The 24,222-nt window shown below is 42.8% G+C and overlaps 1 protein-coding gene across 1 annotated transcript in view; it reads left to right on the top strand.

The window, feature by feature from the left end:
- Positions 1–4,037: 4,037 nt before the first annotated feature.
- Positions 4,038–24,222, top strand: part of LOC116819130 (polycystin-1-like protein 2) — a 64,928-nt gene continuing 44,743 nt past the window's right edge. Inside the window, exons 1-8 of the mRNA XM_032770611.2 lie at positions 4,038–4,425; positions 7,786–7,947; positions 13,049–13,234; positions 14,550–14,660; positions 17,378–17,525; positions 19,823–20,052; positions 21,417–21,821; positions 23,974–24,072. Of these exons, the coding sequence (XP_032626502.2) occupies positions 4,038–4,425; positions 7,786–7,947; positions 13,049–13,234; positions 14,550–14,660; positions 17,378–17,525; positions 19,823–20,052; positions 21,417–21,821; positions 23,974–24,072 (1,729 nt within the window). The remainder of the gene's footprint in view (positions 4,426–7,785; positions 7,948–13,048; positions 13,235–14,549; positions 14,661–17,377; positions 17,526–19,822; positions 20,053–21,416; positions 21,822–23,973; positions 24,073–24,222) is intronic.

The following is a 24,222-nucleotide window of genomic DNA, read 5'->3' as shown; positions in this document are numbered from 1 at the left end:
TTCTCCATTGAGCACCTAACAGCTGCTCCAGCCCTGCCATGGTCTCTCTTCCAGTAACTCAGCCAGGTCAGCATCTAGTTGCACCCCTTCCAGGATAACAAGAAGTCCAACAGATAAATGTCCATTCTCTCCATCCAGCCCACAGTCCTTAATCTAGGCCCAGTGGGTCATATACTCCTTCCTCTGGGCTTCCTCCCATCCCTTCCCTTCCCTTCCCTTCTTAGGGGCTTATGCCACCTCACCAATGGCAGACAGGAGAACCCAGGTTCACCCTCAACACTGGATTCCAGTCAGGGACCCTAAGACAGACAGTCAAGATTCAATCCCTTGCTGCCATGTTCCTAGACTTATTCCTATCAAGCTTGCAAGTAGGGCTCTCCCACAGCTTCTTCAAGCTTACCCTTCCCACAGGGGCTTGGATTCACAGGACTCTCCTCTCAAATCCCCCAATAAATCCCAGAATAAGAGTATTAACTTACCCCTCCCCCATTCTCCTTAGGCTTGACTTTGCATCCCTCTTTCAGCCCCCAGTGGAACACCTCCAGGACATATTCCCCTCTCTTATCCCAGAGAGACACTGTAAAACTCCTTCCAGACTTTGTGAGCTACACTTCCTTTCTTTATAGTAACCCTATCTCCTCTCCCAACTGGGATTCATCAGTAATTGGACCTGGCCAATCCTCCAGGTGCAACCAGGTACCTTCATTGAGAGTTCACCTCCAATTAACCTTTTTTGTGCCAGTGTGGTGTAAACCCCCATCACACTTTCCAACAGTCTAGCAGTTTTCTTTCAACTCAACAACTACCACCTGCAAAGGTCCAAAAAGGGAAATGTTTTGCAGGGTGCTTTTGACAACCAGACCTTATTTCACTGTGGTTTGTACCAAAGCCTTTTCTGATGTTTCAGACAGCACAGTGATTTCCTCCAGAAGCCTTCAATTGATGGGCACCATCTTGTATAAGCTATAGGACACGTTAAGACTCTGTAAAGATCTGGAGGACCCCTAGACACAATTCTCAGAAAGATGACAGACCTATTCCAATAGGAGCAAGGGAGTTCACAAATGAAGTAGTTATTATATTGCATCTTAGAGTGAGGGTTTGAAAATATGGGAAAGTTTTGTCACTGTTATAGTTAAAGCTACAAGACACAATCACTTTGCAAACTCCATTTCATCTGGATTAACGTGCTTTAGATTAGCAAGTCATTGAGACAGAACACATGCTATAGGACTGGCTGGTCTCAGATAGATAGATATATAACACAACAAAGATTAACATTCCTGCCCTTTCTTTCACATTTTTAGAGAGTCTGTCTGAATACCTCAGTGCTTCGCAAAAGGCAAACAAAAAACAGAGTGAATGGCTCTAGGCATACCCAAAATCCAGACATCTGAAATGTTCCATTATGGCTTACACTTTCTTGCTGAAACCAGAGTGTTGTACAGTGCTTTCAACACCTACTGGTGATCAACTGCACATCCAAAACCTACCTGAGACAATGAGGGAAAGGTTTAATTAAGCATTTTTATGTCTCCACATTGAAATATACAAATGCAGATCGAGCAGTCAGATACACCAACCATAATCTTTTGTATTTTTCAGAAGCACATGGCTATTTGATCTATTTTTGTTACCCCTATGTATCCCCATTTCATATAGTCCAGGAAAACAACAAACTATTGTACCTCGGTACAATGAAGCCTCCAAACTAACTTCTATCTTGAGGAAGATATTTAAAATGAAGATAAGTTTATATGGTAAGAAAAATTTTAAAAATCATGTTTTTTCCAAAGCATTAAATTCAAGGGGTGCGTTCCACTTGAAATCTGGTCAGTTTCCAAAAGTTAGTTTAAAGGAGTTTCAGGTGCTGCATCTGTCCCTGAAAAAACCCCTGCTGATTTTGGTGGCTTTACAGAGATATTTTGCTATCTTTAAATGTTTTTCTCTCCACTGGTACAGCGTGAAAGACCCACACAAATACCAGAAAAGTAACTGACTGTTCACGGGACAGTGAAATGCACAAAGTCAGCAAACTTCTCTAATCTGCTTCACGTATAGGCATTTGATGGGTTACTCGAGGCAACAGTAGATTAAAAAAAAAATCACACAGCTGTAGAAACTGCCAGCTGCGGACTTGTCTGGAGAACCTGCTTGATTCTTTAGGCTGCTCTACTCACCACTGTGCTCTTACAGGCCTGATCCAAGGTCCACTGAAGCCAAAGAAAATACTTCCCTTGACTGCAATGGACTCTGGATCTGCTGCATCAGTTCTGCCTGTGGCATCTCTAATTCTGGCATTTCTAACAGGATCTGTGTGAAACTAGATTCTCAGCTGCAGAGAAAGGATCAAAAGATATGAAAGGATCAATCCATATCTCACAAATATGGCAGTGTGTATCATTTGCAGGAATTGCATATTCCCATAGCGCTGAGTCAGACTCACTTGATAAAGCACAGCCTTCTCTATCTGGGCCTCCTCTCTGAAACCTGTGCTCTCAGAAACAGCATCTGTTCCAGCTTCTTAGACCAAGTCTAGCTTCCTCAACGCCAGCCAGATCAACAGGGCATGGGAGGATTAAGGCCCTTTCAGACAAATGTAATTCAAGTGTACAGTATTGAACCAAGTAAACAATGCACACATTCAGCTCCGCACCCCGTGACAAACCTTATAGTGCATGATTTTACCTTAAAATACCTTAGTTCTTCTGTGCCCTGCTGAGCTAGTTGAGTGGCTGGGAAGGGGAGTTGTAGGACAGTCTTTGAATTGACACTCATACTGTAAGTGCTTGTGGGCTGCAGTGCGTATGGTTTTCTTTGTAAGAAAGGCTTGAAGCATAAGACTTAAAAGTGTCACATTTTTGTAAGACATGATTTATCATTGAATGTAAGAGCCTGAATCTCCTTTCACTTACACTAGTGTAAATAGAGCAACCACACTGAATTTAGTGGAGTTACACCATGTAACACCCAGTGCAAGAGGAAAATCAGGCCCTGAGATTCTAGGGTAAAAAGAGCTTTAATCCTAGTGGGCATGCAGAGTCAGCAGACTTTGGGAAACCTGAAGGACATCCTTCGCATGCAAGCTCAAAAGCATGTATGCATTTTAGCTCATAAAGACTGTGGTCTAGCTTCCCAAAGGCCATCCCATTACCTCATATTAGGGTATCAGATCCGCTGGCTTACAATGTAAACTTAAGGTCCCCAAGACATTCTGATAACCAAGGCAATATTGTAATTTGAAAAACAAGTTTGTTTTAACATTAACTCCCTCATCCACTTTCTCGTAAAGCTACAGGCAGCAATGATCAAATAATGGAGCTCTGTTTAGCTTCACAGGGGATCATGCAAACCTTTTCTTTTTTGTCACCAGATATGGAATTCACCTGGGTTGTTTACTTGTTTTGAATTTAATGCATCAAAAACCTCAAAGTGAAACTTAATTGGAACAGCTGAGAGTCCCCCGGCTGTGTGTTTGTTAAAACAAGAGCAGAGTGACAATCATATGATAATTATATATATCTTACACTAGCATCCAAAATCTGAAAGAATAATAAGAGAAACTCAAGACAATTAGAAGAATCTAGATGAGCAGCTTGGTTCTTTCCCATCTCTATAATTCCCTGTCTTCCTAAATTCTGATTTTTCTCATTCTTCATTCATTCCTACTGATCACAGCTCTTTTTGTTGCTGTAAAGCACTCACCCACAAATGTTCAGTACAATGAGTCCTTTCACGGGGAGGCGTTATCTTAGCATACCATATGCCCAATGGCAACATATATCAGCTTTATCTTTTCCACTCAGAGACGAAGTGAAAAGTCTAATGACCACTATGCAAACTGGCTTGATTTGGAATGGGACGTTTACACAATGGTTCTCGTATCGCCCATTGCAACGAGTTAGCATCAACACTTACTGCATGTATCCCCAGAGGCAATAACCTTTATTTATTAGGAGCAATCTGTTCCCCATGCTATTGCTGGTATCATGTGACAAACAGCAAGGAGGAAAAAGAAAGATTGATGGCATAACAGGATGACAGCCCAAGAGAGAGGGACAAAAAGCATGGTGATATGGTGCATAACACCAGTGCCATGGAGGGCTCCAACCGCTAAGCTAAAAATGTGGCTTCTAATCACTGTTCTCTCCTCTCTCGTTCTCCGTTCGGCTGTGGAGGAAATTGCTCTTGAGGAGGGGATACCTTGTTCAAAGTACCAGGTGGCTTTCAACCTTTCATGCTACGAGTTTGTGAGACTCCCACGCACTTTCACGAGTGCCCAGAGCTGGTGTGAGAGAGGAGGGGGGCACCTCGTTTTTATTGAAAATGAGGAAACTCAACAGTTCTTGCAGAACCATATCTCCGAGGACAGGGAGTGGTGGATAGGACTGACCTCAAGTTCCCTTCTGAATGAAACTGCAGAAGGTAGGTGATCTCAAAAGAGAAATAATGCCTTCTTTTAAGTTAGGTTGCAACTTGAAAAAGCTACTACATCGCTGTAGTAATGCAAGGAAACCCAACTGTAGGGTTCTGCTGATGAGTGACTCTTGTTCTAGTATTGTCAAAGGACATCTAGGGGCATATACCAATGTATTACAGAGCTGCTTCTATTATGAGAGGCATCATGACCCTCTGGACCAGGAGGCAGGGGCTCAGGGTTTTATTCCCAGCTCTGCTACTGACCTGATGTGTGACCTTGGACAAGTCACTTCACCTCTTTGCACTTCTTGTCCCCCTCCCATTCTTTGCCTGCCTTGTGTATTTTGACTGTAAACTCCTTGGGGCAGAGACTGTCTTCTATGATGTATTTGTACAGTGAGTAGCCCAGTAGGGCCCAGATCTTTGGCTGGGGCCACCAGATGCTATTGCAATACATATAACTACTACTGTTATATGGACCCTATCTGGAAGACCTTACTGAGGTCCTCTTCAAGTTGATGGCCCATTTTAAACACACTTACATATCCACACTCATGTAGACAAGACCGTCTCATACACAAGGCAGGACCTAATTTAATGGCTAGGGCAGGAAACTGTAAGCGAGGAAACCGGGTTTTTACTCATAGCTCTGTTACTGATTTTCTGTGTGACCTGGGATAAAGTCATTTTATCTCTCTCTGCCTTAGTTTTCCCATCTGTATATTGGGGATGGAACAATATTTAATATCTACTGTCCCAAAAGCTGTAGGAATGTTATGCATTTAAGAGAAGGAAAAACCAATGTCCTGTTTGTTTTCTGCTTAACTTATCTCAAATGCTTTATCAAAGGACTGCAGGGTTGTTCATCAGTCGTAATAATGGGCTAAATCCTGCTCTCTGTAACTCCAGTGTAAATCCATTGTAGACTTGCTCTATACTACAAAGTTAGAGAATGGAGTTAGCCCAGATTTTCACTGGTATAGCAGAGCAGAATTTTGCCCTTTTTTATAGATATGTATACACACAATATACGCATATATACACACAAACAAGGTAACAGAATGAAATGTAAGGGCTTATGATATGCAGGCAATCAAATTAGATAATCAAATGGCCCTTCTAGCTTAAACTCAATGAATTTATAAATGAATATATATGATCCAGTACCTAAATGCGATGCAAAAGGATACATTTCCTTAATGAACATCACTGAGATGTGGAAGACTCTGTTATGAAAGGTGCTAGGCATTGAAAAATACAATTTTAGATGAATACACCCAGAGTCCCTTTCCAGGTCTTCATCTCCCCTCTTCCAATGGTGCAAGCCGAGCTCTGTAATGTACGAACAATAAATTCCATAGGCTTTTCAGGAACAGGGTGACCAGATAGCAAGTGTGAAAAATTAGGATGGGGGTGAGGGGGTAATAAGCACCTATATAAGAGAAATCCCTGAATATCAGTACTGTCCCCATAAAATGGGGATCCGATCACCCTATTCAGGAACTGCAGATGAGCATTTCCATCAAAATGCGGTTACAAATAAGTTTGTCTGACAAATAGTGGTGTTTCTCCCCTCAATCATGTTTATGAGAATGTATTCTTATTTAAATGGTGATATAATAGACTAGAATTCCCAGTCCACCTTATGTGTCCATAGACCCCTGGGACATAGGGATTGGCACAGGCTGAGGGGTGCGTTTTTGTGGGTATCCTATGTTAAAATGTTGGAAGCACCTCACTGTTAATATTATTATAATTCTAATCCCAGGACAATTATTGCAGTGGCTTGGATTTCCATAGGCTCAATACTTGCTCAGGAGGAAAACCTGAATCTCTGTCAGAACCACATGCCTACATTACTCCAGCATAAGCCCTGAGAGGCTATATAATGTTGGTGCCATCTGTCTCATGACAATGGGCTTGATCCTAGCACCGTGACTTGGGCAAAACTGCCGCTGGTGTCAGTGGGAGATTTGTCTGAGTAAGGACTGCAGGACTCGCCTTACAGCTGTGCTTCTCACTGACAATAGCCCACGTCTCCCACAAGGCGTGGCTCGAGCCTCTTCGTTGGCACTCACTACTTGGAGTGACTGTTCCCCTCTCCTCATATGTGTTGGGTTCTGGGTTCTTTTTTGTGATACCTGGTCTCTCCCCCCAAGGGGACCTCCTCATTGGTCTGAGACACAAAAGGGTGCTGTCTCTTGGGAAACTGAATAAGTTGCCACTGCTGGCAAGGTGTATAAAACCCAATATACAGGAAACAACAAAGTACATCAACACAAACCCCAGCAAAGAAATGCCACCAACCAACAGTATAACAAAGGGGAATTTTACCGGAAGCAGGAAATTAGGATCTGGGGAAGGAAAGCGTTAGGGTTAATTAACAAGTACTAAAAACATCACCAAATTTCTCACCTTCCACCTCTTCCTAACCCCCATCTGCCTCCCTGGCACCTTCCCAGGCAGATGGTATGTTGAGGGATTGCTGCAGCACTGTGAATGTTGGCTGGCTTTAAAAAAGGATTCTCTTACAGTATCTTTGCCTCTGGTTGGAGCAAGGGCCTCTCCTGGCTCCCCAGGCTGCACTCCTGTGTAGGGGGACCACATCTGTTAGATGGAGAAAAACCACAAATAAATAAGGTCCAGTGCTTTATTTTAAGGGATATTTTAGGGAAACGCCATTTCCCTTAGCTGCGCATATCACAGATTTTTCTCTCAAGTGTACATTTCTACTGCCCTTAAGTACATAATGCAATTATCATGCTTCAATTTAATGTTTAAAATGGTACTTACAATACATATCAATAAATCTCAAAATCAGTGACAGGTGGTCACCCTCAAAGGGACAAAGCAATGAAATAAGGGATGGTCCCTTAATATAAGGGATGGTTGCTCAACCTGCTCGGCTGGCTCTCGGTAGCCGAGTCGGGTTTCTGCCTCTCAATGCTGGTCTCTGCAGGGCTGGAACTGCCTGACCCATGCGCTCGACCCTACAGAAGTTCAAAGACTCCCTTTGTGGGGTAGGGGTGTTAATCAGAGACTGACTCTAAACTGTTCTTCTTCTCTCTGAGCTGCTCCCAAACTCCAAATTGAAACTAAAACATGCCTTTATGTGTCCGAGTCAGGCCCTCCTCTCCCAGAGCAGCTGAGCAGCCCTGACTCAGCACTGGCCCAGCAAACTGCTTGACCCTATTACCTCTCTACTGACCTAAGCAGGAGTTTCCAGTCCATTCTGTCCCAAATCCAGACTCTAGTAGCCTTGATTGTTGTAGTCTAGACTCTGGAGGCTCAGTCCAGAGTTCCAGGAGCTGGCAAACTCCAAGTGACGGTTACAGACATTTTCAATGTGGTTTACTTTGTTCACAGGATCATTGATTTGGCTGGACACTTCAAATATAAGCTACAGCAACTGGCATGAGGATCAGCCATCTCTCTTAGCCAATTGTGGATACATCCTGAAGAACTCTGGCTATAAATGGGGCATGACAGAAAACTGCAGTCAGGAGTTTGACTTCATTTGTGAATTTGGTAAGATGCACAGCAGATGGTGCTAGAACTGAGCATGCTGTATTTCAGGCAATGTTTAAATTACCCAGGATTTGTTAAAAGTCATCATTCAGTGAATAAATATCAAGCTTATTTAAAAAAAAAAACAGAAAACCCAGGCAGCTGTCCCCTTTGCCTATCTGCTGGCAAAGGGAAAAATCCAGAGAGGGGTGGAGCACCAGAGTCAATGGGAGTTGTGGGTACTCAGCACTTTGATGGTTCAGGTTCTAATCGCGACAAAGGAAGTGGTTGTTATATGACATGGATCTTGATTGCAACGAGGGGCAAGGATAGGACTACTAAAGTCATTTCCACATGTGCCCAAAGCCAAGAATAGAAGCAGGTTCCAGAGATGAAAGGCCACTGCATTCACTCACTATGCAACTAGTGACTGCTTAATTCAGACTCTGAACTCCTAGGAGCACAGGAGTAACTGGAAACCATTATCTGAGCACATTCCTCTTGTCTTCTCTCAAATCACATCTGCTGTATGGCACTGCAGCCTGCAGTTTCCCCTAAGGTAAGGAGAGGGATTAGAACCTGTAGTTCTCTCTGGCTCTCCAGCAGGAGACCAAACAAATGCAGACTGTGGTGCCTAACCTTACCACCCAGGTAAGTCCTGGCTGGGATCAAGCAGCCATGGAATGGAGTGCTGACTATACTAGTTCCTCCAACATATACTCCCACATATAAGGAGAATTTGTGCTTCTCATCGGTTTCATGTAAGTGAGGGATTTTAAGCTGCTCTTTTGCATAAACTTGAGCTAAGGTCACGGGCATCTTAATATTATTCAAGATAGTTTAGTCCAAAGCAAACTGCAAGGAGTTAGGGGGGGATCTCACAAAACTGGGTGACTGGGCAACAAAATGGCAGATTAAAATTCAATGTTGATAAACGCAAAGTAAGGATATTGGAAAAAATAACCCCAACTATACACATATAATGATGGGTTCTAAATTAGCTGTTAGCACCCAAGAAAGAGTTCTTGGAGTCCCTGTGGATAGTTGTCTGAATACTTCTGTTCGGGGCACAGCAATGGGCAAAAAGGCTACCAAAATGTTAGGAACAATTAGGAATGGGACAGAAAATAAGACAGAAAATATCAGAATGCCACTATATAAATCCATGGTGCAGCCACACTTTGAATACTGTGTCCATTTCTGGTTGCCCCATCTCCAAAGGATTTAATGGAACTGGAAAAAGTTCAGAGAAGTGCAGCGAAGACAATCAAGGTTATGGAACGGCTATAAAGGGGAGACTAAGGAAGATTAGGGCTGTTCTACTTAATAAAAGAGATGACTAAGGGGGGTGGATTATGATACAGGTCTATAAAATCATGAATGGTGTGAAGAAAATGAGTAGAGAAGTGTTATTTATCCTTTCGCACACTACAAAAATGTGGGGTCACCTGAGGAAATTAATAAGCAGCAAGTTTAATACAAACAAGAGGAAGTACTTTTTCACACAACGCATAACTAACCTGTGGAACTCATTGCCATGGAATGTTGTGATGGCCAAAAGCATGACCAGATTTTAAAAAGAACTGGATACATTCATGGAGGATAGGTCCATCAATGGCAAATAGCCAAGATGGCCAGCAGTTCAACCCTATGTTTAGGGCAACCCTAAACTTCTAACTATCAGAAACCGGGAAGATAGGGGTGGATCACTTCAGAAGTGCCCTGTTCAGTACACTCCCCCTGAAGCTCTGGTTTGGGTCACTGTCAGAGACAGAATATTGGACAAGATGGGCTGACTAACACAGCAGCTCTTTTGCAGCAGAGTCTGGTTGCAGATTGACTAATATACATGAATCCAGTGTTCCAGCAGAGGCTGCTACAAACTCTAGCAACCCTCCTGCCCTGCTCCACTATCAAATACAGTATTTTATGTATTTAACATTAAAAAGGAAATTTTTCTTTACAACCAGAATTATCACCCTTCTCTTTGGAAGGAGGTCAGCATTCACTATGATAGGGCCTAATCCAAAGCTCTTTAAAATTTTAAATTGATTTTGCTGCAATGGGGTTCGGATCAGACCTTTAATGAGCAATATTAGAGTTGATACAGATTAATAACAATGGCTTCCATTACATTATTTTTTCATTAACCCTAAAATGAAGTATAGAAACTCCTGGCATCAATCAACCATTTCAGAGATTGATCCAAATCACTGACTTGTCTTTAATATCTCCAGTCCATATCCACCAAGGCACAAATAAACTTCACTAATAGTTAGAGCAGGGGAGTGGGAGAGAAGACTAGGTTCTTGTACCAGTTCTGCATGCTGTGAGTCTGATCCAGTGTCCCAGGAGGTCAATGGCAGTCTTTTCATTGGCTTCACTGTGTGTTGACTTGAGCCCTATGTGATCTTTAGCAGCTCACATAACCTCATTGTGCGTCAGTTTGCCCATGTGTAAAATGGGAATCGCAGTATTTACCACCCCCTCACAGGGCTATTGTGAGGGTTGAATCATATTTCTAATATGCTTGGAATCTTCAGCGTGAATGTCTAGGAGGTCTGACAAACTAATCTATATGCTCAGATACCAGGGCCGGCTCTAGCCATCAGCAAGCCAAGCATGTGCTTAGGGTGGCACAATTTCAGGGGCAGAATTTTTTTATTTTTTTTTGCTTAGGGAGGCAAAAAACCTAGAATTGGCCCTGTCAGATACAATGTGTAAAAGCACAGATAGATAGATGGCCTTGTAACTAAGCTTTCCTCCCTTCTGTTGTTCTTCCCAGAACTTTTCATGCTTCTCTATCTGCGGTTAAAGCTTCACAGACCTTGTGGGATTTATTCTTTCCTTTTTCGCTGTTAAATGCATAATAAACCATAGCACTATACTATAGTCAAAATACACATTTCTAAACAGATTTTGAACGGATAATGTTACTCAATTAATCTAACTTTTTTTAAGCATAAATGCCATGCAGAACTTGTTGAGGGAGCAGTTATAATGACAACCTTCTTTGTGGAAGGAAAAGAACAACCAAAAAAAAAAAAACCAGCAGATAATAGCCCCAACTAGAATTTAACAGCAAATTATGTTACAAGCTTATTTAGACTGCTCTAATCTGTAATCTGGTCATGTTGCTATAGATACAGCGAGGCTTAGATTTAGCCATTAAATAAGGATAGCACACAATTACCACAGTGTGCACACACTGGCGCTGCTAATCAAGGCTTTCAAATGGAACAGTCACAGTTGCCATTGGAGAATGATGTACTTAAATCTGGGGTAACTAAAGCAATTTTCTTCTGAGGCTCCCGTAAGTGACACCAAGGGTTTTCAGGCATTTTCTTTCTTAAATAAGTTCAGGTCACTGGAAGAATCCTAGACAGTTAGCAGCTTGCCCCTCAAAGAATAAGATACGTGTGTTTAGGGGCATGATCCTCAGGGGCAGCTCTGGCTTTTTTGCAGCCCCAAGCAAAAAAAGAAAAACAACCTGCAGTGTGGCTGGAGCAGCAAAGCAGAGGGGAAAAAAAAACCCTGCAGGGCAGTCGGAGCCAGGATGCAGGGGGACTCCCTGCACTGCAGATGTGCCCCGGTCCAGCGGAGGGGAGGAAGAGGGAGCAGGGGGGAGAGAGAGAAGGGGGGCGGCCAGGGCTTCAGTGGAGTGCTCGCCACGTGGCCTGACCACCGCATCGCCTGCCGGGTGGGCTCCGCGCTGCTCTGGTTGAAGGGGAGGGAAGGATGTGGGCTGTCGGGCTTGCTGCAGACCTGGCACTGGCTGGGGCAGACAGAGCACACAGCCAGCTCCCAGCAGGGCGCTCCCTTCCGTGCTACCGCCCCCTACAGGGCAGCCAGATTGGCGACCCCAAAAAAAAACAGCAGCCGTACCGCCCTAGGATTGGGCGGAATGCCGCCCCGTAGAATCTGCCGCCCCAAGCATGAGCTTGCTCAGCTGGTGCCTGGAGCTGGCCCTGATGATCCTGCTATGCTTACTCACCCACACAATCCCACTGAAGTCAATGGGACTTCACATGTGAGTAAGGGGTGCTCCCATGAGTAGACTACAGCCAAGCCCCCTATTGAATAAGTAGGCTCTTCTCCTGGGCAAGTTCCTGAGCCTAAAGCAGATCACACATTACCTAGGGGCGGTTTCTGATCTTACAAGTAGCCTGAATCCTTTAAGTATTGCTGGTCAAAACTTTTAAATGAAAAAATTTTGAATGAATTTATTTTCAATGTTCTTCATTTTGAATTCCTTTTTAATTTTTTCAAGAAATTAAGTCTGTAAAAATGTTCTTCTTTTGCTTTTCAAAACAAAAAAAAGATGTTTTTTGTTCTTTGCCCCCCTTCTGTTTTCTTCTCATTTTCCCCATTTTCTTCTTCTTTTTCTTTAGTTGTTGTTATTGTTCTACTAGGTGAGAAGAAAAAAGGGAGAGAAAGGGGGAAAACCACAAAAACTGAAAATTTTTGGTTTACTTTTTTTTGTAAAAAAAAAAAAATATATTCAGTAAAATGAACCCAAAACAAAAGGCACTATTCATTAAAAACATTGATGAAAAATTACAGACAACTTTACCTTTTTGTTTTCCATTCTAGTGTCATTTAAACTTGTTTTTTTTCAATACACACACTCAGTAGAGCCTTCCACACCTTACTTCCTTCAAGTCGCAAATACAGTTTTTTGCTCATTCTAACAGGTGTTGAGGAGCCAGCATGCTAACAGTTGAGACTAAAGCAAGAGCTGATCAAAAAAGGAGGAGGGAACTGCAGTTTCCCCCCAAAAAATCCCCCCCTTTTTTTCAGAAACTCATTCTTAAACATTTCAACCGGCTCTGCAGTTGTTTAAAAATGGAGATAGTTTCATGAAAATTCCATCTGAATTCTCCTGTTTTTTTTAAAATGTTGAAATGTTGTCAAAATTTCAATTTTTTTTAAAAAAACACTTCAAAATAACTTTAGTTGAGACCCACCTTCAAGAATCACCATGGGGGGCGGGGTCTCATTTCCTAGGCAGGATAAGACCACACAGATTCCTGGTAGGGGCGAAGCTGTTCCTAGTCCCTGTGGAAGAGGATGCACTGTATATCCTTGTCTGAGATGACATCTGCTCTTCCATTCCCATCAGAATCTGGCCAGAGCATTGCTTGTGATAACTTCAATGCCACCATGCAATGTGGATCAGGAGAAGTCATTCAGATTGGTGACAGTTTCTATGGGCGGAAGACCCCTCACTACTGTGTATTGGAGACTCCCCTCCAGCTTGATATGGAAGAGGATTGTAGCTGGACCAGTGTCAAGGATGAAGTAGCAGGTAAATATTCATTGCAGGATTTGTCAGAGTTCTACAGTAAGCACTACAATGTGTGGTACCTAAAACAACGTACCTTGCTTTATGTCTGTGGATGTTCATGGGTCAAATTCTGCTCTCAGTAACACCTGTGCAAGGCCAGAGCTGAGTTTTACATTAGTGCCACTGACAGCAGAATTTGGCCCATTACTGGCAAATAAAAACTACATATACTCCAGCTTGATTCTAGCTGCCTTCTTGTACATAGCCCATTGTCCAATGGTTAGGCCACTAATCTAGGACTTGGGAGATCTGGAGTCATGTCCCTATTCTGCCAGAGACTTCCTGAGTGACCTTGGGCAAGTCACGTGACTTCTCTGTGCTTCAGTTTCCCATTTGTAAAGTGGGGATGATAACAATACTTTTCTGCCTCACTGGGGTGTTGTGAGGATAAATACACTAAATATGGTGAAGTGCTTTATGTTGTACTGATGAAAAAGCTTTATACAGAAGGTAGGTGTTATTACTATTCAGCTACGCACTTCTTACGTTTTTAGTTTTATTCATTTTTTCACAGCATGATCAAAAGCTTTCACTCTCATTTCATTGCAGTTTTCTCATCAGTAGAGTTTAGGTTCATGCCTTGTTCATTCTTTCAATCAGACTAGGAATTTATGGAACACATTTAACTGTTTATTGCTAAGGCAGAGCCTAGTGACGGTTGAAGTGAAACCTCATGGAAGAAAAGTACTTGCAGGTGAAAAAGACTGGTATTTATCCACCAGATTTTAGGCTACAAAGTTTTCTGTTCACTTGGGACTTTATTCATCCATTGTTCCCTTTGCACAAATCCTATTAAAGTCAATTTCTTCCCACATTTCTCTTGTCTCTCTGGCATGGAACCTGCACAATATCATTGACTTTAATTCATTATTTCATCCTTATGTTTATCTTTCCATCCTATTTAGTTATCATGTCAATTTCATCTATTAAACACCTAAAAATTATAATGTTTATATATATATAAAATTTATAATTGACATAACCATAAATTCAATGCACATCCTAGTTCCTTCCACTTTTGTAATAGTCATAAGTTGTTGGGTTTTTTTGCTGGTCTCCATTCAAAGCATGACTGATTCAAAAAATCATGTAGCTTGTCTGATCATCTGTTCCTGCCCCTCTTTTCCCCATTTTTCCATTTTGCTCAGAAATTCATGGCATGAAAATGCCCTTTTTTACTTCAATACCCACCTTTTCTTTGAGTTGTTGTGAAATTTAAAGTTTGGTACTTTAATCTATCAAATGTCAGTGCACATGAGACTGTGATGCCTTCCAGGGCAGTGTCACGGACTCCAGGCATGCCAGGTGGCATCAGATGGGACATTCTTTGGAGATCCTTGTCCTACATTGGGGAGCTACTTGTCTGTTCAATATCACTGCATGGAAGGTAAGTATTAAAGTTGTAGCCATAGTGCCCATATTGTATGATGTTTTAACATTGTGACGGTGACATAGCTCCTTAAAATAGTTTTAGAAGTTAGAGATAGGTCTGAACCAAGAATATCAGACTTGGATCTGAAATTCCAGTGTCTGAGAAGGTTCAGATCCAGCATTCAGGTTGGGATCCATCACACAGAGAAAGCCCCAAGTGGAGAAGTTCAGGTCCAGATCAAAATTTCTCCCAAATATCAGGGGTTCCAGCTGTACTGTTCCAAGTTCAGGTCCAACGTTAAAGACAGACATTTGCTTTCTTTTATAATTTAATTTTATGTGTGTGAGTGAACTCAGTACTTGTGAAAGATGCTGGCATGTAAGCAGTGGAGATTCTAATGTATCCACACTTAACCTTTCTGCCAATGGCATTGGCAGCAACAAGGGCCAGATCCTTATTTTAGGGGATTTTCAATAATTCCTTCATTTTTGGTTCAAACTCTCATCCAGTAATCTGGAAACCTAAACCACTCTGGAGCCTTTGCTAAGCAAATCTGTACTCACTCACAAGCACAGAGATTTAAACAAATGAATTTTATTGGGGGGAAGAGAAAAAGAAAGGCCAAGTTGAACTAGGACAAATATTTCCAGTTCAATACCTTCCACCACCATTTACCTCGGGGTGCATAAATCACAGTCCCAAACGAATTAGACCATGAATGGCTGATGCAGTTTGTTCTACCCTCCCAGCCTCCCATTTCAGTTCTTTGGTCCCCAGCTTCCTCACTCTTGGTTTGTGATTCCAAGAGTCCAGGAGGACAATCAGGGTCCCTGTTTCATAGGCAGCTCTCTGATTTCAGCAGCTAGGACAGGGAGACGTCACCAGAGTCACTAGGCTGACAGACTGTTGCTATGAATTCCTCTGTTCTCACTGTAGTGCTGTAAGTGCAACTCCTCTCACTCTGCTGCTCTTTTGTTGCAAGCTGTGACCTGCGGGTGAATCCAAATGCTGCTTTGCTCTGCCTGCTGCTCATGTGACAAAAACTGCTGCAGGGCTCTGACCTCTACTTGCCAGTGGCTAGACAACTGGAAGCCTCTGGTGAGCTCTGCTCCCCTAACGCAATTACTGCTCTTAGCTCGGCTCTTCTAGATATAAGGGGACCAGTGATGTTATGAACCCCTCAGAATCCCTACCACCCAGGAACAATGCATGTTCTTTGCCCTTTCTCTCTGGCTTTGTCCAGGGCCTTTTACCCGACTAGAGTTGCCAACTATGACTGAAGCTATTCCAGCTATTTTCCCCCAATATGACATGATGCTATTTTCTTAAAATAGCCTATCAATCCTATCCCGGATTGCTTTCCCTAGTCACCAAGAGATTGATACCGATTCCAGGAGATTCCAGGCCAATTCTGGAGCATTGTCATCCTATACCCACTTCAGCCAACATCACTTTCATCAGGATGACCTCATACTCAGGCTTTGCCCAGGCTTTGCCCGGGGGGTTCCCAACAGGGTAATCTCAAAAATATGGTCCCAAGTACAAAACTTAGTCAAATTATATATCCCAGTGTCCCCAAACTACTTGCAGTTAATATGTAAATAAGATACTGCCTCTCACAGTTGACTCCCCTTGCTCTCCAGTAGATGACAGCAGAGAACAGAGTTGATATTTAAATGAGGTACTGCCTCATTTAAACTCTCCTTGCTCTCCAGCAGATGCCATCAGAGAGCTCACTCAGTTACCTCCCATCTCTGGTCAGCGTCAAGCCGCAGGGCTTACACAGAGAATAGGTGTAGCTGACGCAGTAAAGAGCACAAATAGCCTCAAAACTGCCTCAACAAAGAGGTTCAGCTGTGACAAAGAAGGGCCACTCCTAAATTTCCATGGCCCATTCAATCCTTGGTCTCTCTGCTAAGAAGTTATCAGTTAGTGTGACATAGACACTTGTCCCCTCAGAACTGAAATGAGTCTACCAAACAGCCCTCAGATAGTGCTGAACCGGGCTGGAGTAGGACCAGTGATCCAGAGGTGAATCTATAACCTACTACCATTGCCCTGAGCTATGCAGTCCCCCCCATGTTTTTTCCCTTCAGCTCCGTATTCTCAAGGAAGGCTAGGCTGGAACAGTGAAACACACTCTGGCAAAGGACATGGCTAAATACAGATTAATTCATAAGAAGAGTGTGCTTAACAAGAAAGGTCACGCCAGATAACAGCTGGATAGGCAGGGGTGGCTCCAGGCCCCAGCACACCAAGCACGTGCTTGGGGCAGCAAGCCGCAGGGGGCGCTCTGCCAGCTCTGCGAGGGCGGCAGGCAGGCTGCCTTCCGCAGCTTGCAGCTTCGGTGGACCTCCTCCAGGCGTCCCAAAACCGTGGGACCAGCTGACCCTCCGCAGGCAAACAGCTGGAGTCAGCCTTCCTGCCATGCTTGGGGCAGCAAAATCCCTAGAGCTGCTCCTGTGTATAGGGCTTTGAATAAATATATATGACTAGGAATCTCAAGTATGTGCAAAACACTCAAGAGTACAATGTTTCAACAGGAATCATGACAAGCAAACCCAGGGAAAAATCAACTTGGTACTTCATGTCTTTAATTCCCTCGATTGTCTTAACAAGGCAGAATTTATCGAGCAACTGTGCTTCAACTAAGTCCAGATGCGAACAATATATGAAAACAAGTTTGCAATGAGCAGGTGATGACGCTGTTCTCTGTGCATTATGTTTTACAGGTTTGCAACTGGCCGTGACTGAGACGTGCTTTAGCTTTGAAAATATTACAGTTTCTCTGAAATGGCTACTCTCTCCCTATTCTGGCAACCTTTCCTGTATCATTAGCACTGGAGATGGACACACTATTGATCCCTATTACCCTCAAACGTAAGATGAAGCTTTTATACATGATTTTACAGAAAGGCTAAGGATTTTTTAGTTTTAGAGGTTTGGGGGGTATTTTGTGTTTCAAGTTGCTTAAAATGAGATGCTGTAAACAAAGCAGTGACAAGACATGCAGGCAAGATGGGTGGATTTTGCTGTAATTTGCTTTGAAATTGTTAAAAGCAGCAATGCCTATTCTATCAAGCTGCCAGCCATGATCTTTCATCTGCTTAGTATGAGTGAATTCCTTTTCCTTCTAGTGGACGTTAATTTAGATTCTGTACACACAAAATTACTGAGAAACTTGCTGCCCTTCTAAGGAGAAACTGCCAAGGAGCTTAAAGCTAATATCTTGGGGGTTTTTCAGAGTATTTTTCCATAACTGATATTACTGAAAATGGTTCCATGGTGCTTTGTTTATCTTTATTTTATTCTAATTCCATGAAAACTTGGATTCTTCATTGCTGACAATTTTAAATCAATACTGGATGTTTTCTTAAAGGTTATCCTCTAGGAATTATTTTGGAGAAATTCAGTGGCTGGGGTTATACAGGAGGTCAGACTAGAAGGTCACAATGGTCCCTTCTGGCTTTGGAAACTATGAACTTTTTCTTTTAACCACCAAATATTTTTCTGCAGTATTTGAAAATCACACTTTGCTGCACTGTTCTAGTGCAGGGAAATCCAGAGAGGGAATCAGCTTAAAAACTCATCCATCTACTTATGTAATCCAAGATGAGTGAAATGAAAAATCAAAGAGCAGAAAGGGCAAAAAGTAAAGTGGCTGTTAAACATCCTTTCAGTGTTAATAGCTTAAGATGTTATTAATGACACAGGTAAAGAGCTTTATAAAACAACCCAGTATTATTTTGAGTTTGACTGTGTCTCAGCAAGTGAATATTATTTTTGTTACCTCATTCCTTCAAACCCCACCTAACTGGGTTTGTCTGTTTCTGTCACCTCTTGTGTCCTGTTTGACACCTAGACTGGACATGCTCTAGGGCAGGGATCATCTCCTATGGCCTTGTCTTACTCAGAAAAAGTGATCCAGCTGAGGTTGTGCTTAACCCATCTCAGCTAACTCACGTTAGCTAAGTCCTATCTAAACTTAACGTTTTTCATAGTCAAGATAAGACCTTTGTTATGTGTCTATACAATGCCTAATGTAATATGGCCCTGACCTTTGATTAAGCTTCCTAGGTGGTACTGTAATAAATAAATAGTTAATAAATAATTGTCCCAGGGATATTTATTTGCATTCCATGGTTTATCTCACCTCCTTATTCTGCTGTGGGCATTGAGCAGGGCTAGACAGCATGGGGAGAGATTTTCAGAAGCCCTTAAGGGAAGTAATTGAGACTTGTGATCCTAAACCCCTTAGGTGCTTTGGAGTATTTCCCCTATGTTGTTACAAAACCCAGTGGCTGCAGGAGCCTTTTCTATAGTAGCGTGCCTACCATTGATGCTGCTAGTAGAGCTGCACCAGTGTTAACAATGAGAAGACATTTTCGCCAACAAATTCAAACTGTCATGAGTAGGACATGGACAGTCTGAGCTAGTGGTTGGAGCAGGAGTTCGGAGCCAGGTCAGATACCAGAGATCAGATTCTGAGATATACCAGAGGGCAGACTGACAGTCAAGAGGCCGGCAAGGTCAGGTTACCAGGAGATCAGAGTCAGGCAATAGGAGTAGGTAGCACGAGGGAAGCAGTCCGGAGGGCATTCACTTGCATGGACAACTTCCTGTTCATGGTTTAAATAGAAGCAGGGAACCAATCAGGACCCGCAGTGTTCCACCAATCAGCTCTCAGGACTGGAGTCCTCTGCTGGAGTCCAGCTTCTAGTTCTGAGGACTTGTTAGCAAGTCACTGGGTGGCAGGTTGGAACTTACTGGTGCCTGTGGACTGGGCTTTGAGACCTGCAGTCCCTGACACAAACATAGATAAGACCATGCTTAGGGAGAGGAAAATAGGCCAGCACTGGGATGATCTTGCACGATGCTGAGTATCCTCTGCTCCCACTGACTTTAGCAGTAGGTTAAATGGGGATGAAAAATTAGGAGGGAAGAAATGTAGCGTGATCATCCTTGACATACCATGTTATGACATATGAGCTGGGGACAGGGAGACAAACTTAAACCTGGAATAATACACAAGCAAAATAGGAATCAGTGTGATTGCAGGAGATAATCTCCCTTAGAGCCATAATTCAGGAATGGTGGCCATTGCTTTCAGATCGTACAGCTATAAACCTCTCAGTGCAACCTTCCATGACTATTGGATGTCCCCTTTGCATTTTAAGCTTGTCCAGCAATGTGACACACCAGTATACCTCTCCTGGAGAGTTTACTGTCTTTGTGGAATGCACAACCAGTGAGTGGCACGTTACAGCACAAAAACTGGTGACGGTTCAGGATAAGATGGATCAGCTCAGCATTACTGGGTGCTACAGCAAGTATGAATCAGGAAACAGTTCTCACTGCAGGACCCTGTATGGGGAGATGTTATGGATCCAAGCTGAACTCAATGGAGGTGAGAGTAATCAGTTTGCACGGTTGAGTAGCAGGTTCAGCGGGCACAGGCAGAATCTCCACTAAGCAAATGTGTATTTCTTTAAATGAAAGCTTTCACTAAATGTTAACTTTCTCAAACTAACTTCGTCCCATCCCTGCGCTAGGAAGTCTATGTTATAGCTTCTGCAACACTTCAGATGTGAGCACAACCCTTTTTCTCTTCTGGATATGTCTGACAATCAAGGAGCACACAGGCCTAAAGAATACACCCTGCTCTTATTGGCACTGTGTTTAACAATTAGAGCAGGGGCACTGGGAGACCCATCCCTTGGTTTCTAGCTCTGCACAGACTCGTTCTGTGACCCTGAGCAAGTCACATAACCTGGCTGTGCCTCAACTGCCCATCTGCATAAAAAATATAGCAATATTGACTTACCTCAGATGGAGATTGTTAGGATTAATTCATATTTGTAAAACATTCTGAGAACTTTGCTCTCAAGGTTCTCAGCTAACTTACATCAGCATACAGCCACTACAGTTATTAAATTGCTTGTGTGTGCACACTTGCCTCCTTGTGTCAGTGGTGCACATCCTCACCAGGAGCACTTGTATGGACTGTATTGTCAGTGTGGGGCAAAGCTGCTAAATAACTGCAAAGCATGATAACTATATATTAGAGCTGAATGAATAATTCATTACAAATCATTTATTAGATGAATTTGTCACAAATAGACTGATTTTTTTCAAATGTATTTGTTATTCAAAATTATTTACAGAATAATTTCTATAGACAGTTCTTGGTCTGCAGCTTGTGTTGAACATTTTAAACAATCAATATTCATGCTGTTTTGATTGGACACATAGTGCTTCATACTGCCAGGGAGCCAGGTGAATGTTCTGGCTCCAATCCAGCAAGGCACATAAGCATGTGCTTAACTTTAAGCACAAGTCCCATTGAAGTCAACAGGGATACTCAGAGCCTTAAAGTTAAGCATGTACTTAGGTGCTTTGCTGAATCAGGGCCAAAGTGCTCAGCACCTTGTAGGACCATGTCCCATGACATGTCTCTAGTCCTTGACTGGGTGATCAGAACTCTTAGAATAAGGTTTCTGGTCTGCATGCTCATGATTAAGAATTCAATATTATTTGCTTGAATTTTGTTGTTTTCACTGACATTCCTTCCTTCATTTGTTAGAATATTCATAAAAAGCAAACACAAAAGGGGCACAAAAACAGATGAAGTGAATGAATCTAAAAATTGAGATGAATGTTTGCAGAACATTGTTGCAATAGTTGCCTGGCTCAGTTATATGCACCTGAATGTGACAAGGAACAGGTAGAGTTGGATGATCTGTGACCAAGTTCTGAAATCCTACTTTCCAGGTACTGGAGTGACCTACACTGTAACAGCTGACAATACAACTCTGATTGAATCCAGCGCAAAGGAAGGAATTGTCCCTCACAATCTGACGCTTGATGGTACCTCTCAGCAGCTGATTGGCCCAGGGGTGCATCAACTGGAAATTCTGGCGACCAGCAACACAACAACATCCGAGATTTCTGAAAGCATTGCTGTTCATTTAGTTGAACCTATATCTGGTCTTCAGGCTGCATTAGCCTCCCACACACTGGAAATGGGAAAAGACCTGAAGATAAATGTCTCTGTGGCTCATGGTGTACCAGATAAGCTGAAGTTTGAGGTGGTCGGGTCTAATGAAACTTACTCTCATCAGAAAGACAGCCCTAAAGGAAAATCTAGAATATATAGTATTCCTGTTCATACTGAAGGTACAACTCCCTAGCATGTTACTTTTTCCCATACACAAAGAGTCTGAATTATTTTTTTTTTACTTTAGATTAAGGAAAGCAAGAAAGAATAAAAGTCAAATCTCCATGCGAGAGAGCAGTGTCTGTATCTTCTTTGAAACAGGCTGCAGCAATTCTGAGAACAAAATAGCTGCTGTTTCTGCACACAGACTGAGTTCAGATAGACTCAAAGGTGTCCTACATAGAAAACACGAGCATCACAGTTTCAGAGCTATATAGGCCACATAGCAGATACTGTATTTTTTTCTCTCCTTTAATATTTCTTTGTAATGCTTGTTGTGTGTCTGTAAGAAGGATGGGACATGCAGCTTGCTGTGCCCTCTGTGTGCCAGCTGTGCGGTTACATATTTTCTGTTTTCACTTCTTTGATTCAAGCAATTATTTTTGTGCAGCCTAAACGCTCAGGGCCAGTTCTACACTAGTGTGACTCCAATGATTTGATTGGTGTCAGGTCAATGCAAACTTGGTATAAAAAGTGGAGAACTGGGCCTTCAGTCTTTTATTTTTCTAAAAGCAGCAGAGAATCCTGTGGCACCTTATATACTAACAGACGTTTTGGAGCATGAGCTTTCATGGTGAATACCCACTTCGTCGGATGCATGTAGTGGAAGTTTCCAGGGCAGGTATTATATGCTGAGCAAGCAACTAGAGTAACAAAGTTAGTTCAATCAGGAGATGAGGCCCTGTTCTAGCAGCTGGAGTGTGAAAACCAAGAGAGAGAAACGGTTCTGTAGTTGAAGCCATTCACAGTACTACACGAATCAGTTCAACTACAAAACCAGTTTCTCCTCTTGGTTTTCACACTCAGCTGCTAGAACAGCCTCATCCCCCTGATGAACTAACTCGTTCCTCTAGCTGGCGTGCTACATATATATACCTGCCCTGGAAACTTCCACTACATGCATCCGACGAAGGGGTATTCACCCACGAAAGCTCATGCTCCAAAATGTCTGTTAGTCTATAAGGTGCCACAGGATTCTCTGCTGCTTTTACAGATCCAGACTAACACGGCTACCCCTCTGATACTTATTTTTCTAACAAATACAAGATCTGACACTTAGCAGCTATGTATGCCCATGAGCATTAGTGCATGGTAATGACCAGAGCTGGGATTTCTGGTATTGCAAGACATTTTATACCAGGCTTCGTACCATGACAGTGGTAGCACAACTTTCAAACTCTTGATGTGAGACACTGCGGTTAAAGTGTTCTGTCTGGTACCTGGAGTTTGGAGAGGGCCCCACAATATCTGCAAGGCAACTGAGGGGCACACACTGTGCAAGTACGTTTCGCTGAGAGGGTGGAGGGACAGTCCTAACAGACTCGGAGCGAGACTTGAGTCAGAAGCCACATTGTCTGGATGGAGTTGCTCTGATGTGGGCCGTCTTGGGCTGGCAATCACACTGGAAGGTTGTGTGTTGGCCCTGACTCCAGCTATTCTATCTCCCAGGTGGAGATATTGTGAAAAGCTGCAAGCGTAACCCTCTCCCACTCACTGTGGTGCTCTTTCTGGGCCACACAGAGAGGTTGATAAGCCTGCCAGAGGTTGGCAAACAGTAGATTTTGCCTTTTAGCTCAGGCAGGTGAAGCTCATGCTTTTAGATTCAGAGGTCACAGGTTCAATTCCCACTGCTGCTGACTTACCCAGAGTCAGGGTGTAACAGAACCCTAAAGCCTGGTGGAGTTTGTGACCCAGTGAAGTTCAGTTTGAAGGCAGGCAGGTTACACTGTTCCTGGATGTAACAATACCATGGGATAGTAGGTGCTCAGCTGTTTTCTGGGTCTGGAATAGGTATAAATAAAACTGTAGTTGGAGGCTCAGAAGAGAGACAGAAGAAAGAGTTCTTTCCTCTGGAGCGAATTTGACTGAATTTTATTGGCCAGTAATCATAATTCTTGTAAAATCCCAAGAGCTAAATGATCAAATAACCCCTAAATAACGTATTTTAAAGGCATAGTTTATTCCAGTATTGCCTAGTAATTCACAAAGGAGGAAGAGGATTGCCTCATGAAGTCCTGGAACACAAAGTCGGATTTTATGACTCAAACATGTAGATCCAGTGCACTGCTGCTGCTAATGCCCAATCTACCTTTGGTACCCTGTCCTTCCTAGGTACATTTGTGGTCAAGGTGCTGGCTATGAATGCCTTCTCGAACATGAGTCTGGAGATTGGGAGCATCACCGTATTGGCCAACAATTCTCTTGAAGAAGGTAATAATGCTTACTTACCATTGCTGTTTGCAATCATATTCTGTGACCCTTTACAATAAATCAGTTCACTGCACTGAGTGTTTACATGGTCTGTATATAGGACTCTAATAATTGCTTCCCTCCTGAGCCAGTGCTGATAATCCTCTTGGA

The sequence above is a fragment of the Chelonoidis abingdonii genome, chromosome 19 (genome assembly GCF_003597395.2).
Source record: "Chelonoidis abingdonii isolate Lonesome George chromosome 19, CheloAbing_2.0, whole genome shotgun sequence".
In the NCBI taxonomy this organism is placed as follows: domain Eukaryota; kingdom Metazoa; phylum Chordata; order Testudines; family Testudinidae; genus Chelonoidis; species Chelonoidis abingdonii.
This window is presented reverse-complemented; position numbering and strand designations above follow the sequence as displayed.